At 43.2% G+C, this 19343-nt stretch overlaps 1 protein-coding gene across 1 annotated transcript; it reads left to right on the forward strand.

Moving 5' to 3' along the window:
* The first annotated feature begins 448 nt into the window (after positions 1–448).
* On the forward strand, positions 449–18587 carry LOC147106680 (L-lactate dehydrogenase A chain). Its single transcript, XM_086007724.1, has 8 exons — positions 449–547; positions 9164–9297; positions 9887–10004; positions 10557–10730; positions 12747–12920; positions 14718–14835; positions 17668–17791; positions 18075–18587. The coding sequence occupies exons 2-8, from the start codon at positions 9169–9171 to the stop codon at positions 18237–18239; spliced, it is 1002 nt and encodes a 333-aa protein (XP_085863850.1). The 5' UTR covers positions 449–547; positions 9164–9168; the 3' UTR covers positions 18240–18587.
* The last annotated feature ends 756 nt before the right edge of the window (positions 18588–19343 follow it).

Genomic DNA, 19343 nt, shown 5'->3' on the forward strand with positions numbered 1-19343 from the left:
TGTATTAGGAACTCCTCTGCCTACCACTTATGAAATTACACTAGCGCGATCTACATCTGCTGGAAGATCATGTAGCTGACAGCATGTGGTGCCTCTTCTCAAAGGCTGCGGCACCAGACCTTTCACTCACGACCAAGGATCCTGTACCGACCGTTTGCGCTTAGTAAAATTGGAAATGCACGCCAAAGAATGCTCCTCCAATCAGTAATATTGCACGTAGAATATTTCTATGGAGACTCATGATGAATATGCAATTATACAGGAAATGCTACTAGACGTATTCAGTTTCCTTGAACAAGTATTTGTTTCCACTATCTTTTTTAATATACCTCACTTCCTCCCAAAGACTTCGCGCTACGTGACTCCAGACACGACCCAATCTGCCCTGCCAGTCACATTCTGACCGAATCGCAGTGGCCGCTCGCTCCCGCGCGCCGCCTTTGCGTGATATGCAGATGAGTGCGTGACGCATTATGACGCAACGCTTAAATACGGGGTCCGTCATTCAAGCGAGCGTCTTACTGCAGAATTCAAGCGGAGGAAGAAGGTAACATTGTAACGATAAATGTGACAATCTATAGTAAAAGCCGCGTTGCCGAAATAAAGCATGTGGTTTACCGTTACATTTGCGAGATATTAGATGTTTGTTGCTCGTTGAAAGCTATACTACATTTCTGGTCAATAATAAGACGTTTTATTTGTATAACATTATACTTGCATAATTTTTATAGCATATATGCGGTAACACGCTGTTTTATATATGGTTGATATATAGATATATACATTAGTATTGTGCGTAGAAAAAACGTTTGTAGATAAATTGTATTATATTGCACTACTGCTAAGTATTCCGTTTTATCAGTTCTACAATAAAATACAATTGTTCGTGCATTTATAATGCAGTTTTATTTATATATATATATATATTATATTATAGCTTATTTAAATTGTAAGTTGGTGTATTGTGTAATGCCCAGTTCCTGGTGTGATGGCGCAGAGCTTCCCTTGTTCTTTACATATACAGTAATCGAGATAAATGCCCTGCCCGCTATTTAATAGCTGATTGCTGGGAGTCGTAGGGATTTATAAATGAATTAATCTGAGCCCCCGCCACGACCTTGGTGCTGACTTTGAGTGGAGCTCCAGGGCGACGATGCTCGATGCTCGGGTATCAGTCTCGCTTCGGCTCCAGTCTCCGGACGAATCATTTCTTCGACCCAGCAACATGGCCAGAATGCATGCGATGCCCTCTGGGTGTAGTACTACTGCCACTGCCCTCGCTGCTCCGGGAGATTACAGCTTCCATAATGTCGCGCAATGGCACGCGAGCCTTCTTCTTTAAAGATGCCCGAGCCCAATGCAGCGGAGTTGGATCTCGCACATGGTTTGGCCACTTGTCCCGTTCTGAATCATAGTCCCGCTGTTGACGGGAAATTCAGATGTTCAAAAGTATTAAAAACTCACTGTGAAATCATTAGATATTAATCCTAGGGTACAAAGTGAGACAAGGAAATGGGGCTTGTGGAATTTTGACCATTATGAGGGAGGTGATGAATACTGGAGATCTCTCACTAGGTTCAAAATGAGTGAAATATGGTGCCCATTTTTTTTTAATCCGTGCATCTACAGATATATTACATAAAAAAAATGGGATGGAAATAATAAAATTGAATATTAGGAGTAAACTGGAATGCAACGTGCACGATGTTGTAGCCCAGAAGGTTTATCCTCAATCTACTGTGCCCGGAAACTTCCAAAAAGCCTTTGGCGAAGTTCTGTGTGAACGGTTACTACTACTTTTATTTTCATGAGGATTTCAAGATAAAGAGCCATGTGACTGATTCCTCCTGTCAGGACTGATTTAAGGAATTCTGTAGATAATTGTTTTTTTTTTCAGTTTTCGGAGGAAGTAGCCATAGGTATTCAAATTAGTAATTAGCATAGGAATAGTCAATCTGGACCGCCGCTTCAAAATGACAGGACAGAGAGGGTGGATTCAAATGAATGAAATGCAAATTCAGGACTGAAGGGACGTTTTTCTCCATATAGACTGATCAGTATACAGAATAGAGACTTCTGGGTCAGATACTTGAAGCAAAATGTTGGAATTATGTAAGTTAGCTGCTGTTGTGACCTATTTCTGGATGGATAGGCTGAGTGCCCTTATCTATTTCTTAAATGCCCTGTGAATTATTGAGTATGGAAAATTTTCGATGTCTTGTGAGCCACTCAAATCTTAGGACTTAAGGTGTACTTCCCCCTTGCCACTTGGTCCAGTTTTGGACTTAAAAGCTGGGATCTCTTAACATGCAGTCACCTTGCATGCAAAGCTTTGGTACATACTTGTCATCATCGGGTAGGACAAAAGTTACTGTGTGGTTTTGAATGGAGGAAAGTCAGCTCCAGTACATGATCATTGGTTACAGCTTTCCTGTGGAGAATCAGGCCACTACCTAAATAGAAACTCCTACAATCATAGAAGGGGACCAGTTGGCCTATTGGAGCCATCTAATCTAATCTCATTTTCTTGCTCCTGCCCTGTATCACTTTATATACACTTCCTCTTCAAATACTTAGCCAATTTCATTTTAAATGTTATTAAAAATGTATAAAGTAACTAGGAAACTTAAAGTCTAGTTTTTAAAACTGATGTTTTATCTTTCTGTTACTTTTTGTGTTGCTGTATGGAAGCATTCTAACAGCAGCAAAGGAAGCATCAGAATTCAAAGCATGATCAAACTTCCTTTCCTCTTCTACACCATCCTTTCCCCTGTTTTTATCATGCTATTCAAGTCTTGTCTCACACTTGTTAGCTTAGTGAAGATGTTGAATCCAATAGGATACAGGACTGCATTTTGTGCTGTCTTCAGTTGCTTTTGGGACTATCAAATTAAGGTAGTGGATTCTGTTGGTGTGCAATTCACCTTTTGTAAGGTAAAAGTGGCGACATTATCACGTGGACATTGCCAATGGCAAATTATCAATGTAAAACCACCATGAGGTTCAGTATCTGGGGCTGATGATTCAGCAGCCCTACTGAGTAAGTTTTCTTCACATCTTCCTCTTACAATGTGCAAATTGGCAGTAGCAGGATTTTAGTGACTGCTTGAACTGTAATTGTTAGTTTTACAGTAGCTGTTACTGAGGTGAACTTCATGTCTTCCTCTACTTAACCAGTCCATCAGAGGAGCAGAGTAGGCGTGGCACACCAGGAGCATATATTAAATTAAATCTTTGGCTGCTTCAATATGAACTTCACCTCTGTCACCATGTAGCTATTTGGAAATTATTGGGAGTGGTAGGAAGATCAGTCTCTAATATAAGTAACATTCCATGGCAAATTTGGTTTGCTTTTTATACCAGAAGACTCTGGGTGACACCTTGGGTGGTTTGTCTGTTAACCAAAATGTTTTAAGGAAGACATTTAAGTGTAATCTGGATGTGGCATTTGTGCAATAATGACTTGTGCTTCTTTGCCTTGCGCAACTGTCTTCTGAAATCTCCTTCTTCCTCTCTCACTGGGCTGGTACCAATTGGCAACAGTGAAAGGTTACCAAATTCTTGCAGGTTTCATAACCACCTCCCTCTTAAAAATAGATCTGTTTAAATAGTCTGTGAAACGGCTAAATGCTTCTCCATGTTTCCTCCTGTTTCTTCCCCACCCCCCACTGCTGTCTCCAATGGCTAACTCTATGTAGACTGCAATATTGGGGGTATCAGAAGGTAGACCAGGTAGGTCTGAATGGCCTGGGGCTGTGCGTTACATGACCGCTATCTGCAAGTAGGGCTGCTGGTATCATCCTCTGCTGTTTATCCCATTAACCTTTTATGGGTGAAGGAGATAAAGGAGAGGCTTGTGAATATTATTATTCAGCATTGCTTGAGGTTTTTCTATTGTATGGGGTTATTTGCAGCAGTTTCAATGCAGATGGGCAGTGAATACAGTGGCACTGTTTGCCGTTGCATGATCTTGTAGAAATATCTCTTAGTTGCCACAATTTCTCAACATCCAGAGCTTGCCCATATGTAGCGCCTTTTTTAATGTAGTAAAAGGTCCCAAGGTGCTTTGCAAACCAGGACTGGAGTTTGAGGAGTGTTATTCGAAGTGATGGAAAGTGCAGTTGTAAAGTTAAGTTTTGAGGAGCCTTATGAAAGTGGTAATAGCTGTAGCAAGATCTTTAGGAAGAGTTCCAAAAGGATGAAGGCTCTGTCACCAACATTTGGGAGGTGGGGAGGGAAAGCGAGGGAGAGCGAGGGAGAAATGCACAGCAGGTCAGAGTTGAAAGAGGAGAGGTGTGTGCTTGGATGAAGGTTGCTGGGAGGAGGTTTCTTGTGTACCTAAGGTAAGGCCATGGATGGATTTATAAACCAGGGCGAAGATTTTGAAAACATACGTTGGGGAGGGGGAGGCTGTGTCAGGATGGATGATGGGGAAGCGGTACTTAAGTGGTAGGTTAGATGCAATTGGCATAATTCTGGATATTAGAATTTGTCAATGGAGCATTAGAGAAGTTGTACCTAGAGATGACCAAGGCATCAATGAGGGATGTGGAGTTAAAAGTAAAGATGGAGATGGAAGGTGGAATTAGGCAATCTTGGCAATGGACTCGTTGTAAGCTTTGAAGCCCAGCTTGGAGCAAAATACCACTTGGCACGCAGCTGGGAAGAGGGATGCAAGTAAGGGTGGTGGAGTGGGGAAATGGTTAAAATGTAAAGTTTCTAGCAGAGTTGAAAAGAATTGATCTGTTCCTGTTGATTATTGAGCTGGAGAAAACTTTGGTTTATCCATGAATTGATATATGGGACTGCACTGCAAACGTTGTGGAATCCAGTGTGGTGGTAGAGGTCCAGCTGGGTATTGCCTTGTATATGGAACCTACCTCCCATGCTTGTGGATATTGCAGAGGATCAACAGGACTATTTTTATTGGAGCATGTAGGGGTGAATGGGGTGTAGGTGGTGTGCTGGCTATGTTGGGTATGATGGTCGAACAATGAAGTGGTAGTGTCACAATGTTTAATCATTGAGGAGGCTGGAGAGGTCCTGAATTGCTGAAGGTAGTTAGCAGTCTGAAAGCTGGTGGCTTCACAGCTAGTAATTATTACAGATTTAGATAAAGGTAGACCTAGAACTAGACCTAGAACAGCCCAAGGGCAATCTACTTGGAGTCCCTGGAAGTTTCTTAATTAGGGTTGTGGAGGATTCTCGCATAGGGCTGACAGAGGTAATTTTCCTCTTGTGGTTTCATGTCTGAGAAACCAACATGAAGATTCAAGGGTCAGATCCAGCTACAGTTATAAAGAATTGGAGAGCGGTAAATCAGGAAGTACTGGTTTGGTGATGCCAAGTGTGGGTTTTATGTGCTGATCAGTGGCATGCAGCTATTTTATCTCAAGTCATCTCTCTCAATATGGATGGATAATGTGCCAATGGATTGCAATCTATTCCTTGCAAACTGGAGGCATTTGGGACAAGTAGGAAACGAGGGACTGGGACATTAGCAGCAAGTCCTAGCGAATGAAATGTGTTATTGTGGGAAGGAAAATTCCTTGATGCTCTTAGTGTGAAGGGGAGGGGGAAGAGAAGTCAAATGTTAGCTCTCTGGGCACAATAGAAGGGGAGGAAAGATGCAATTAAATGTATTCTATATATTTGATGCTATTAATTTGGATCTGCATTCTCACTGAGGGTGAGGTCAATGGGAATATCATCGTCCATTCCACCCTGCAGTATTGGAGTGTGTTGTAGGATTTGTCAATCATGGGGGTGAGATGCTCAAATGCAAACTTTAAAGACCTGTATGTATATAGATAGAATGCATCAAATTGCTGCAAATGAAACTTTGATCATGCTGTAATCTGCTCTAGTGGTCTAATCATTAATTACCAGATCTGGCTTGATCACATCAAGCACTACTGTGCCTTGGCCCAAGCCACCTACTACAGAATTATCCCGGAGGGCAAGGATTAAAAACAATCAAAGGCTAATGGAATGTTGATCTTTATCTCGAGGGAGGCTGGGGAGAAGCTCTAGTTTATGGTAATTGTTCTCAAAAGCAGGAAATGCATAGGTGCTGCAAGACATTAGTTGAAATATGGCAGGCTCCATTGTTTAGTAGAGTAAGATCTAAGTGGGGGAAGGTGAGAGGCTGAGGGGTACAGCAGTTGAACCGTTTCTTATAAAGAAAACTTGGATTTTTATAGCATCTTTCATGTCCTCCTGTGTCCCAAAGTGCTTCACAGCAAATTAATTACTTTTTGAAGTGTAGTCCCTTTTATATTGGAAAATGTGGCAGTCAATTTCTTTACATCAAGGTCCCACAATGTCCAGTTGATCTGTTTTGAACTCCCCTTCTCTTGTATGAAGAGATCTTTTTGCGTCCATCTGAACAGGCAGATGGGAACTCAGTTTAAAGTCTCCTCCAAAAGATTGCACTCCTTTGGTACTGCACTGCTCTGTGCTCAAGTTCTTGGTGGGCCTTGAATCCATGGCCTTCTAACTCAGGCAAGATTTGTACCACTGGGCCAAGCTGACATTTCATTATCTCCATAAATGACCTGGATGCAGAAAGCAATTGTGAACTTAAGTGGAGAATAGTGGAGCACAGATTACAGTTAATGGTTTGTAAAAGGATTTAGGTCAGTTATGCAATCGGGCAGATCAGTGGTAAATGAAATGTAATCCAGGCAAATGTACAGTGTTGCATATTGAGCAAAACAATTGGCAATGTAGGTATATGATGAAAGAAACAGAATTAACACAAGGCGACTTTAAAAGGGACCTGGGAGTAAATAACAAACGGTGAGATGAGACAATACGGAGAAAGTTAGAAAAAAAACAATAGAAAGTTAGGATATATCGCTAGGACAATGGAGTACAAGTCTGTGCAAGTTATGCTGAACTACTTATAATGCACTTGGTTACCGCAGGTGAAAAGAAACATGCATGCATTGAAGAGGGTGCAGGGAAGAGCAACCAGAGTGATCTCTAGAAACACTGGAAAGTACAGGAATGGAAAAGTCTCTGCAGTCCATTTGGTCAATCATAATTAACACCAGTCATATTGCTCACTCCCTCTAATACATAGTGATCCCTAAAGTTTTCCACACAATCTGCCTCCCATTCAGTCCATTCCACACATTTATCATCCTCTGCATGAAGTAGTTATGTCTAAATTGCACCTTCCCACTTCTACAGTTGAGCACATGTCCCCTGGTTCTGGAGTATGTGGCAATTGAACATATCATGGTTCAATTTACCTATTCCCTTAAGAATCTTGAATAATATCTTCCCTGAGCCTTCCTTACTCCAGAGTAAGGTGATTGGCAAAAGAACCAAAGGTGACATAAGAAAACTTTTTTATGCAGCGAGTGGTTAGGACCTAGAATGCACTGACTGAAAGGACGGTGGAGGCAGATTCAATCACAGCTTTCAAAAGGGAGTTGGATAAGTATCTGAAGGAAAGAAATTTGCAGGGCTACGGGGAAAGGGCGGGGGAATGGGACTAGCTGAAGTGCTCTTGCAGAGAGCCGGCACAGGCCGAATGGCTGCCTTCCGTGCTGTAACCATTCTATGAACAATCCTCAGCTTCTCTACCCTTCAAAACTGATGTCTTAAACTAGGTATTTGTTTGGTTGCCTTTTCTCTGCACTGCATCTAGTGCCTGGCTATCCTTGTGACCAGAATTGTATGCAGTACTCCAGGTGTGGCAGTACAAAGGCTTTGTACAGACTTCTCACCTGAGATTTGACCTTCTGGTAATCCATGCCAAGATGTGATTGGCCTTGCTGCTGCCACACACTGCACTGATGGTTTTGGTGAGCTATCCACCAATACCACAGATCTATGTTGTTCTGTAGCTTAGGGCAACTTAATTTATATTGGTACTGTTTATTTCACTTCCCTGGTCTCATTAAATTACACTATCCATATTAAATACCACTTGCCAGTCAACAGCCAATCTTGCCAACCTATCTAGATCCACTCCCACTCTGACCTCTGTACACTGCCTCTAGCACTGTTCCAATGAAGCTCAACATAAGCTTGAGGAACAGCACCTCATCTTTCGATTAGGCACTTTACAGGCTCAACATCGAGTCCAATAATTTCAGATCATAACCTTTGCCCCCATTTTTTTTGGACAGTGGCTGTTGATGATTCTGCTATTCCCATTTACACCTCCTTGACCCATCTTTTGTTTCTTTAGTTCTGACGAAAAGTCATCGACCTGAAACATTTAATGAAAAAAAACCTGTTTTTCTCTCTCTACAGATGCTGCCTGACCTACTGAGTATTTCCAGCATTTTCTGTTTTTATTTCAGATTTCCAGCATCTGCAGTATTTTGCTTTTGTATTTTTGTTTCTTTACTTGTCCCATCACCATCTCCTTTTGCCTTGTCCCATCATCCCTTTTGTCAATCAATCTCTCCTGCCTTCCCCCCTGTCACAGACCTTCCCTTTTGTTCTTTCCTATAGCACCCTGCTATGGCACATTGGCACAGCTCAAACACAACCAGCCTTTGCAAACTTTCAGTTCATCTCGGGAGCTTTTGATTTGTTTTACATGCCTTCCTGCCTTGTGGACTAATTGTTTTGTGGCATAATGTCAAAGCCTTGCTGAAAACTCATCTCATAAGAAATGAGATCTTGGGGAAAATTGAGTAAAATTTTGAGCTCAGTAGTCTTTTAAAAGGTTCTGAGGGAACGTTATCGAGGTATATAAAAGATTAAATGGTAGAGCGTGAATTGAGCTGAGCTGTTGCTTCAAGTCAGCCTGGCCATTAGGAAAACTTTAAATTGATGAAGAACACTTTTTAAAATACACAGTATGTTAGCATAACGTTCATTACTTTTTTTTTTAGTATTAAATTTGTCTGCTAATATGAGATATTGTGTTCAATATGTAGTTGGGTGAGTTTGATCATAAGGCAAGTAAATGTCGAGGGGCTGAATGGTCTATAATTCTCGTCTACTTTTTGTTGTGTTGTGCTTTTGCAAGGAGGGAAAAGGAACAGTGGTAGCTGTATCCAGCACTTGTACACTTTGCTGTGATGGTTGAGCTCCAATATTAATCTGCTTTCCTGGCTAATTTGTGATGGTGAGCTTCTGGGAATGTGGTTAAAGCAACTGGTGAGCTGATATGAATTATTGTTTCCTTTGGCAGCAAAAATGGCAGCCCTCAAGGACAAGCTAATCGGGCATTTGGCGACATCACAGGAGCCGCGCTCCTACAACAAGATAACAGTTGTCGGTGTGGGTGCGGTAGGAATGGCATGTGCCATCAGCATCTTAATGAAGGTAAGACTGGATTCAGGTGATAATGTGGTAGATTCTACTAGGCTGCTAGTTGAGATTCTGATTTATTAAAGACTGGCCTTTGAGGATGAGGATTAGGGAATGGTGGGGTTTCTGCAGTTCTGGGACCCTTTTAGGATGGACATTCTGGTGTACCCTAGGGTGAACATCACAGGGCACGTATGATTGCATGGTGTTGCCAACTTTAATTTCCCCTCAAATGCCACCTCTCGATTTTCTACCCTCCTCTCCTTAAGACACTGATTCTTGCAGGTGGAGTGTCCCCCTAACCGTGTCCATGTGGCCTAGACTGGGTGTTTTGCTAGGTTGTGCAACTACAGGGGACATGTGTTCTTTCCAAAAGAATCATCATGAACAGAAACTTTGGCTAATTTCCCCCCACCCTACTTCCAGTGATGCTGAGGCACATTGCAGTGCTTGTACTGCTACCCTGACTAGGATCGACTTACTTGAAACAGCATGGCAGTCAAATCCAAGACTACTGGACTGTGTGGTTTAGGGCATTAGGCCCTTTGGAGCCGTGTCTGGTGTCTGCCTGAATATAGTTGTGACTCGTGGTTCCCTCTTTCAGGACCTGGCAGATGAGGTGGCTCTGGTGGATGTAATGGAGGACAAATTGAAGGGAGAGATGATGGATTTGCAACATGGTAGCCTCTTTCTTCACACTGCCAAGATTGTGTCCGGCAAGGGTGAGTACAAGGTTGGTGGGGTAAAGGGGGCGGGGTGGGGTGCTGGTAGTGGTGGGGAGAAAGAAAGTACAGAATTAGCCTGGGGTTACTGCTGAAATAGCATCGATGGACCGCTTGTGACCAGGCTTTGAGATGGCACACAGCTCCAACATGGAGAGATGATAAGAAATATCAATCATTCATAGGCAAAGTTCCAGGGTTGCGGAGGTAGATGGAAGGGTTAGATGAAGGAGCGTTGGCGGAGGCTCATGTGGAGTATAAACACCAGCATAGACCAGTTGGACCGAATGGCCTGTTTCTATTCTGTAAATTCTATGTAAGGGCTTGTAGCGTGTGTGTTTGACAGCCGTCTGTGGTGATGAAGCAGTGTCGTTAGTGTACGGGCCTAGGCCCTAGGGGGGCTAGAATGTTGATTCTTGTGCACGTATTGTGTAATGGAGAGGTAAAAGTGGTGCACTTCTTTCAGACCAGCTATTGAGTTTGTAAGATAGTGGTGAGATGGGAGTAACACTGCCTCGTGTTAATGTAACTGTGCTCTTGTTCATTTGACAGATTACAGTGTGAGTGCTGGCTCCAAGCTGGTTGTGATCACTGCTGGTGCTCGGCAGCAGGAGGGAGAGAGCCGCCTGAACCTTGTTCAGCGTAACGTGAATATCTTCAAATTCATCATCCCCGACATCGTCAAGCACAGCCCCGAGTGCATCATACTAGTGGTGTCCAACCCAGGTGAGTGCTTCCCAACCTTGCACAGGAGGGATCAGGGACTTGCTGTGGGGGTGGGACTAGGAGTATGAGCTCTTGTGGGCAAACATCTATTTTAAAAAGGTGCTGTGTTCAGTCAAGGAGGCACACAGTTGGAAAAAGGGTTGCCAATTTCTCAAGCCTGTTGGGGTGGAATCATGGTTTAAGTTCTGCTTTGCTGTCGGCACAAATTCACTTCTGAAGTAATGCCTCCACATCTTAAGTAAGATAAGTGCCTGACGAGCTATGATTTTTGTAGGCTACCATGAAGTGATTTTTTTTTTTAAGATTTAAAAACTAAAGGGCATTGCTGCATCCTTGGCCCAACCATCCTCACTGCTTCATGTCTAATCTCTCTAGTTCTTGAGCATGCCGTTGACATCTGGCTCCATGCTTGCTTTGCCTATCGCTCCCTGTTCAAAACCCCTCAATGACCTGCTCTGTTCACAGCATTGAGATTGTTCTGGTCTAAATCATTGACATCCTTTGTGACAATGGCACACTATCCCTGCTCATCCTCCCTGATCGCAGCATTTGTCAAGATAGACCAATCCCATTATCATCCTCTGTTCCCCTCGATGTACCTCTGGTGCTGCCTTGCTGAGTTCCACTCCTATATGTTTCAAGGTTGCCAGTACATCTCCTGCAATGGCTTTTCCTTTCATGACCACCTCAAGGCTCCATCCTTGGGAATGGCCTCTTCTCCAACCCATGCCCCCATCCCTTGTTGGCGTGCTTCCACTTGGTGATGACATCTGTTAGTCATAAGGTTATTCTTCATGTGCATGCTGATGATGCCCATCTCTACTGCCCTGCCATCACTCTATGCTGAGACCACTACTGTCTGATGTCAAATTGTGGAAAAGCCAGAATTTTCTTCAAGTTAATATTGAGAAAGCAAAGCCAGCCTGCTCAGCTCCACCAAAAAGTTTGCACTCTATCTTTGCAACTCTTCCCTCCCCTGGCAGCATCGTCTGGCTGAATCTGACAGCAGACTTGGAGTTCTTTGGCCCTGCCTTGAGCTTCAAACACCATTTCATATCTGGTCCCAATTGGGATCACTGTCCCCAATACATTTAGTTCAAAATCCTTGCTCTTGTCTACAAGTAGCGCCTTGCTTGTGCACCTTCTCCAGGCCTAATTGCTACTAACACATCCTCTGCTCTTCCAGCTCTGGCTTTTTTTTGCTTCCACTTTAGCTTCAGTGGCAGAGCCTTCAGTCTGCAATGGGTGGTGTGGCTGTGTACATTGGTGTCTGGATGCTGGCCTATAGTTGGGGGAGGGGGTAGAGGACTGCTTAATCTGCATATTTAGCAGTTGCTTGCAGATTCTTTTGAGCATAAGGGTGAAAAAATGTGTAGAATCGGGGGGTGAAGTGCTAAAGGAGTATGAGTGAGAATGAGCTGGGTGGGGGGAAGGGAGAAGAAGGGTAATTTCCCTGAATGGATGGCTGGTGGAATGTGCTGAGCAAGCTGTAGGAGCTCCCTCAAGCAGAAGTCTCAACTGAGACTGTTCAAGTTGTTCATCACCATGGAAACTGCATACAGCCCAGGGTGGAAATGGCCTCCACAACAAAGGCTACCCAGTGTCTTTTGCGTTTACTGTTCAGCCATGTATTAGAACAAGAGATTAAAAGGGACTTTGTCTCTAGCCTGAAGACAAACGAGCCTTCCCAACAATCCTACTGTGTAATTCTGTACTGTTAACTGTTTAAGTGCTGGAATTAAAATGTGAAGGCATGGCTTAACAGTAGGTTTCCTTTAGACAACACTTATCAAGTGAAGCGAATGGGCTGGTTCCAGTTTATCCTGATGTTGTCTATTAGCACCGATTGCTAAAAGTATCAGTTTAATAGAAAATTGCAGCCGGTCTGTCCATTCAACTGCGGATTGAGAGAATGAGTTTCTCTGTTTAGAGTTGGGGGGCTGTGTAGTGGGGTAGGGCTAGACTGAGGAGTTGCTTTATTCTATGTACATTATCTTCTTCCTTTTTTACCACTAGTGGACGTCCTGACCTACGTGGCGTGGAAGCTGAGTGGGCTTCCCATGCACCGCATTATCGGCAGCGGCTGTAACCTGGACTCTGCTCGGTTCCGATACCTAATGGGGGAGAGACTGGGAATCCACAGCACCAGCTGTCATGGCTGGGTGATTGGCGAGCACGGAGACTCGAGCGGTATGTCTGCAGGAGATGCTCCAGAGGTTACGGTTGAAATTGAAGTAGGCCAAATGTCATGTTGGGGCTAGTTGGCACGGAACCAGATAGCTGTATCATTGCTTCCCTCAGTCTGTTGCCAAAAGATGTCTGCCTGGTATTGGTCACTTTGCATAGTGCTGTCAGATATCCTTAGCAGCTCTCGCTGTAGTGACACAGTGTGACTTGGGAACTATGATAAGTGCCTACCTGTGACTGTGTAGCACTGAACTGGGTTACACTGAGCTTATGGACAAGGGATTACTCCCTTCCCACTGGAATTGCCTCAAGTTCAGTGTAACCCAGTAGGATCCAACACTGTTATTGAAAGGCTGAGGTAATATAATCTTTCTGTTTTAACTGGAACTTAAACAAGGGTCATACAGCCAGAGAACAGAAGCACAAAATTAGCAATGCTGTATGAGATTACAGATCTGGTGGGGGATGGGAATCTTTAGTATAGAATAGACTACAGTAAGTCAGTTTAAAACCTATCCAATGGAGTTGGAAACTCCCTATTTCTATGGATGATCAGTTTACATCATGGATCACTGGTTTCACTCCTTCAAGAATGTAACTGCAGTTCAGTAGTATTATAGTATCGTTAAATCAGTGAAGGCTTGGGAGGGGCGGAAAGTTCTTTTGTGGTTAAGCTTCATGGAGTCCTGTGAACTAAGATTATATGAACATACGTGAAAGAGGGACTGAAAAAGACCAGATTGTCCATTGAGTCTGCTAAGTTGCAAATAAGCATCATAACTCCCAGTGCTCCACTCCACCAGCAGCCAGGTAATCTCCTGGGAAAGGATTTAAAAAAAATCAAACCCTAGGCCAATTCGGGGGGGGGGGGGGGGGGGGTGAAATTCTTGGAAATTCCTCTCCGACCCCTCCGAGGTGAACAAAAACAAACTTATGATGGTGACCATGAGGTACTTCACCCAACATTCCACCTACCTTTTTTTATACAGTATATAGCAATATCAGTCTATCTGGAGAAACTATAATCCTGCCTGGAACACTCTGGGAACTGCCTTGAAAGGACTCTGGGTAAGGGGTAGTCTCCACTTTTGCTTGTTGACCTGAATCCATGGGGAAGGGGTTGGGGAAATTGGACGTAGGTGTAGAATATACATGGCTGATGGAAGGAGCAGGCCTGCTGGGTCAAATGACCTTTTTCTGTTGTTCAGGGACAATTTGAAATAAGTTACCCAATATAGATCAGATAAGATACATAACAAACTGAAGAGTTGTCACTAAGATTTCAGTGAAGTATAATACAGGAAACTTTGTGTTATCCGGAGGCTAACTGTCCAGAATGCTCGAGCCACCGGCAAAAATCAGGAGCCGTTTCGTTAGGGTTTTTTTCTTCTCGTTGCTTTTCTTTCAACAGTCAAGCTCTGCAAGGTCTCGCTGAAGCTGTTGCTAAGCTACAGAGACGCTTGGACTGTTTAGAAGCTGACAGATAGAGCTCAAAAGCTTCCGTATGTTTCAACATTAGCGCTGGTATGTCCGGCAGTTTTGAGGGAACGGCAACAGCTCGGTCCCGTCGGTGCCAGATAGCACAAAGTTTCCTGTACTTGCTGTGTGGCATTTTCATACCATTTTTCTGAGCTGTGGATGAATACCCAAAAGTGCAGTTAGATTCTTTCCAACCTTCATTTGTGCTTGTCGAGAGTATTTTGCGTTGTCTAACAATAGGGTGATGAATGTTGGGCCATCTTGCTGCTGGTTTTGTATTAACCCTGCTGCATTTTTTTTTCTTGGTTGGTTTTATCACAGTGCCTGTGTGGAGTGGCATGAATGTTGCAGGTGTGAGCCTGAAGGAACTCCATCCTGAGATGGGAACTGAAAAAGACAAAGAGAACTGGAAGAAGTTGCACAAGGACGTGGTGGAAAGGTGAGACCTGGAGTCATTGTAAACTCCAAACAGCTCGTGTGTATTGCCATTCTCCATTGGCATAGGTTGGCTTCCATATTGCCTATTGTGGCCTTTAAATGGAATGTGTTGGAGAAGCTCTTGATCTAGTCCCATTTTGGTTTAGTTTTTTTAAGATGCCATCAAAACCCTTGAGTGCATCCTGTGAGGGTGAAAATCTGTTTACAAATTTGACTTGATTAGCACCTTTTTAAACACTAAGCAGGAGTTAGAAGAGTTGGGAATTTATTGGTTTAAAAGAAAGTTTGGAGGATATGACACAAGATGGGGGTGGGGAGGGTGCAGTGAGGTATAGAAAGTGAAATGGAGAGTTGGAATATGATGGTTCATCGATGGAAAATATTGCTCCACCTTTGCAGAGTCTTGCCTGGATCTAACAATTACCCCAATGGGGAAACTTTGTGCTGGAATATTTGTAGGAGCCCCACTGTCTAAATCATTTCAGAAAATGGAAGATGCATAGAGGATTGGACAAGTGCAGCCTTAATTTTTTAAGATATATGCTTACAAAAACATCTCAATGTCCCAGTACTTCAGAGAACTCAACTGTGGTAAATATTTTTTACAAAGACCACAAAGAGATAAATTTACCCTTAATTTTTCACTGCACAGCTTGAGAGATTGTCTTTAGTCAAAGCATCCAGTTCTAATGTTCAGTATCATTTCAGGTCTTCTCTCATGCTATAAGAGTTTATGGAGAACAGTCAAGTAACCCACATTCACAGTGTATATTATGGAGAGCAGTCAAATAACACTCTGTAGGCTCATGCATGAACATAAGAAATAGGAGCAGGAGATTCGGCCCCTCGAGCCTGCTCTGCCATTTAATGAGTTCATGGCTGATCTGATTTTGGCCTCAACTCTACTTTCCTGCCTGCTCCCCATAACCTTTGACTCCCCTGTTGCTCAAAAATCTTGTCTATCTCAGCCTTGAATATATTCAATGACTCGGCTTCCACGGCTCTCTGGGGTAAAGAATTCCAAAGATTCACGACCCTCAGAAGAAGTTCCTCATCGCCGTCTTAAATGGGCGGCCCCTTATTCTGAGACTATGCCCCCTCGTTCTAGATTCCCTGATGAGAGGAAACATCCTCTCAGCATCTACGCTGTCAAGCCCCCTCAGAATCTTATGTTTCAATAAGATCACCGCTCATCCTTCTAAACTCCAGTGAGTATAGGCCCAACCTGCTCAACCTTTCCTCATAAGACAACCTTTCCTCATAAGACAACCCTTCCATCCCAGGAATCAACCTAGTGAACCTTCTCTGAACTGCTTCCAATGCAACTATATCCCTCCTTAAATAAGGGGACCAAAACTGTACGCAGTACTCTAGCTGTGGTCTCACCAGTGCCCTATACAGTTGTAGCAAGACTTCCCTACTTTTATACGCTATCCCCCTTGAAATAAAGGCCAAGATTCCATTTGCCTTCGTAATTACTTGCTGAACCTACGTTAACTTTTTGCGTTTCATGTACGAGGACACCCAAATCCCTCTGTACTGCCACATTCTGTAATCTTTCTCCATTTAAATATTTTTCTTTTCTTCCTACCAAAGTGGATAACTTCATTTTCCCACATTATACTCCATCTGCCAAATTCTTGCCCACTCACTGAACCTATCTATATCCCATTGCAGACTCTTTGTCCTCCTCACAACTTGCTTTCCCACCTATCTTTGTATCATCCAAAAATTTGGCTACAATACACTCGCTTCCTTCATCCAAGTCATTAATATAGATTGAAAATAGTCGAGGCCCTAGCACTGATCCCTGTGGCACCCCACTAGTTACAGATTGCCATCCTGAAAATGACCCATTTATCCTGAATCTGTTTTCTGTAAGTTAGCCAATCTTCTATCCAATCTAATATATTACCCCCAACACCATGAGCTCTTATCTTATGCAGTAACCTTTTATGTGGCAACTTGTCGAATGCCTTTTGGAAATCCAAATACATTACATCTGCTGGTTCCCTCTTTATCCACCCTACTCGTTACCTCCTCAAAGAACTCTTAATAGATTGGTCAAACACGATATCCCTTTTATACAATCAAACAGAGCCAACATGGTTTTATGATTTTCTAAATGCCCTGCTACTACTTCCTTAATAATGGATTTGAGCATTTTGCCAATGACAGATGTTAGGCTAACTGGCCTATAGTTTCCTGCTTTCTGTCTCCCTCCTTTTTTGAATAAGGGCGTTACATTTGCGGTTTTCCAATCCGCAGAGTCGAGGGAATTTTGGAAGATTACAACCAATGCATCCACTATCTCTGCAGCCACTTCTTTTAAGACACTAGGATGCAGGCCATCAGGTCCAGGGGACTTGTCAGCCTTTAGACCCATAAGTTTGCCTAGCACTTTTTCTCTAGTGATAGTGATTTGTTTTAAGTTCCTCCCTTCCTTTTGTCCCTTGATTTTCTACTAGTACTGGGATGTTTTTATTGTCCTCTACTGTGAAGACAGATACAAAATATTTGTTCAATGCCTTTGCCAATTCCTTGTTTCCCATTATTATTTCCCCAGTCTTGTCCTCGCATTGCTTGGACAAGACACGAGTGCTACCAGCACCTATGGAACTGTAAAGCAGCAGGGATCAGTGACATCAGGAGAGGAGGAAAGAAAGTTAAGGGTGGAATGATGTTTTGTTTCTTTGTGCTGCTAATGGTGTAAGTCATGAAATACAATGTAGCACAGTATCACTGGCTGGGAATTGATATGATTAATGGCTTTTCTTACCAAAGAATTGTTGACTGGGAATTCAGTGTTGTCCTTCTTGCTCTTTCTCCACAGTGCTTATGAGGTGATAAAACTGAAAGGATATACCTCCTGGGCTATTGGGTTGTCTGTGGCAGACCTGGCAGAGACGATTATGAAAAACCTGCGTAGGGTGCACCCGGTATCCACAATGGTTAAGGTAAGAGGAGCAATGTTGGGTACTGAAGTATGAGCCTGTAGGGGTGGGGAAGTGTGGGACTAGTATGATCAGCTCCAAGCATTAAAACAGGACCGTTCACAATTTCCTGCCTTACCCGCTCAGATTAAGAGGGTAGGAGATGTTACCTGGTTTAGTGAGGTACGAGTGAGTGGTGGGGTGGGTGGGGGTGGAGGAGGAGAGAGAAAAAAGGGAGAAGAGAGTTGAAATAACATTAACTGAGTAGCAGCAGTGCCATAACCATCCTGTTCTATCATTCCTCTAGGATTTCTATGGTATTAAAAATGATGTTTTCTTGAGCCTCCCTTGTGTTCTGGATAACCATGGAATCTCTAATATTGTGAAGATTAAACTGAAGCCAGATGAAGAAGAACAGCTGCAGAAGAGTGCCACCACCTTGTGGGACATTCAGAAGGACCTGAAGTTCTGAACCTCTCCTCTCTAGCCTTCCTATGCAGCAGTAACCTCAATGATCATACACTGGTGATCTTGTTGTGTGTAGTCCCTTTTAGGAAACTGATGGCCACCTTTCTGTGATCACTTACTTTCAGTAGTGACTTGTTTTTTTCTGACCACGAATTGCTGAACCGCTCAGTATTACTGGGAGGGACCGCATCAGTATTTTGTGTAATGAGGGTTTGCAATCAGACCATGTCTTCTTCCTCACCTGAGCACCTCACTGCTGTCAATGTCTTAAGTATTTATGTAGAGCAGACCGACCGCTATGTATGAGTAAAACCATCTCCAGTTTAAAAAAAATAAAGTTTGAACAACTCAATGTTTCTTGTTCTCTGAAGCTGTCTTATGATTAACCAGCTATATTTTCTGAACCCAATTTCTAATCCCAAGCAACCCTCTGGTAATCTGCAACAGTTCCTCTAAAATCCAGAAGAACTGCTTTAAAAAAAAAAAGGGTGGTGGTCGTTCATCAAGCTGTTGTCTGTCTTTCTGTTGAGGGTTCTCTGAATTATGAGAGCCAAATGCAGGCCAAAGCCTTTTGTGTAGGTTACCACCAACTGTTAGAGAGATGGTATAAATCAAATAGTGATGGTTAGATAATGCCACGCTTGGCTTTTAAAGTCATGTAGATTGCAGGGAGAAGAATGGGTGAGGGACATGAGCAGTGCCACAGTTTTGAGGTCCTAGGAAAGAATGAGCAGGATTCCTGCTGATCCTTTAGAAATGTCTGTGGGGATGCTCCATTCACCATGTGCACTACCTGGTCCATGGAGAACTGCTGTCCATTATTAAACTTAATCCCTGAAACCATGATGGGACTTCAGCCAGTTCTAGTATGGGCAAGGTGATCTGAAGATGTAGTGCACTTGTACAGTTTGTGCTGTGGCTTCTTACAATTTCCTCCAGTGTGCTCGCTGACCTACATTGGCTCCCAGTTAAGCAATGCCTTTATTTCAAAATTCCCGTCCTTGTTTTCAAATCCTTCCATGACCTCACCCCTTCCTATGTCTAATCTACTGCAGCTCAGCCCCACCCCCCGAGATATCTGTGCTCCTCAAATTCTGCCCTCGAGCAT

The sequence above is a fragment of the Somniosus microcephalus genome, chromosome 15 (genome assembly GCF_052327205.1).
Source record: "Somniosus microcephalus isolate GS21.2 chromosome 15, FLI_Smic_1.0, whole genome shotgun sequence".
NCBI classification, from domain to species: Eukaryota; Metazoa; Chordata; class Chondrichthyes; order Squaliformes; family Somniosidae; genus Somniosus; species Somniosus microcephalus.

Bases quoted from the DNA above. Each gene is read 5' to 3' on its own strand.
- LOC147106680 (XM_086007724.1), top strand. From the start codon at position 9,169: ATGGCAGCCCTCAAGGACAAGCTAATCGGGCATTTGGCGACATCACAG. The intron at 10,005-10,556 runs GTGAGTACAAGG...TTCATTTGACAG, and splicing joins CAAGATTGTGTCCGGCAAGG to ATTACAGTGTGAGTGCTGGC. The intron at 14,836-17,667 runs GTGAGACCTGGA...CTTTCTCCACAG, and splicing joins CACAAGGACGTGGTGGAAAG to TGCTTATGAGGTGATAAAAC.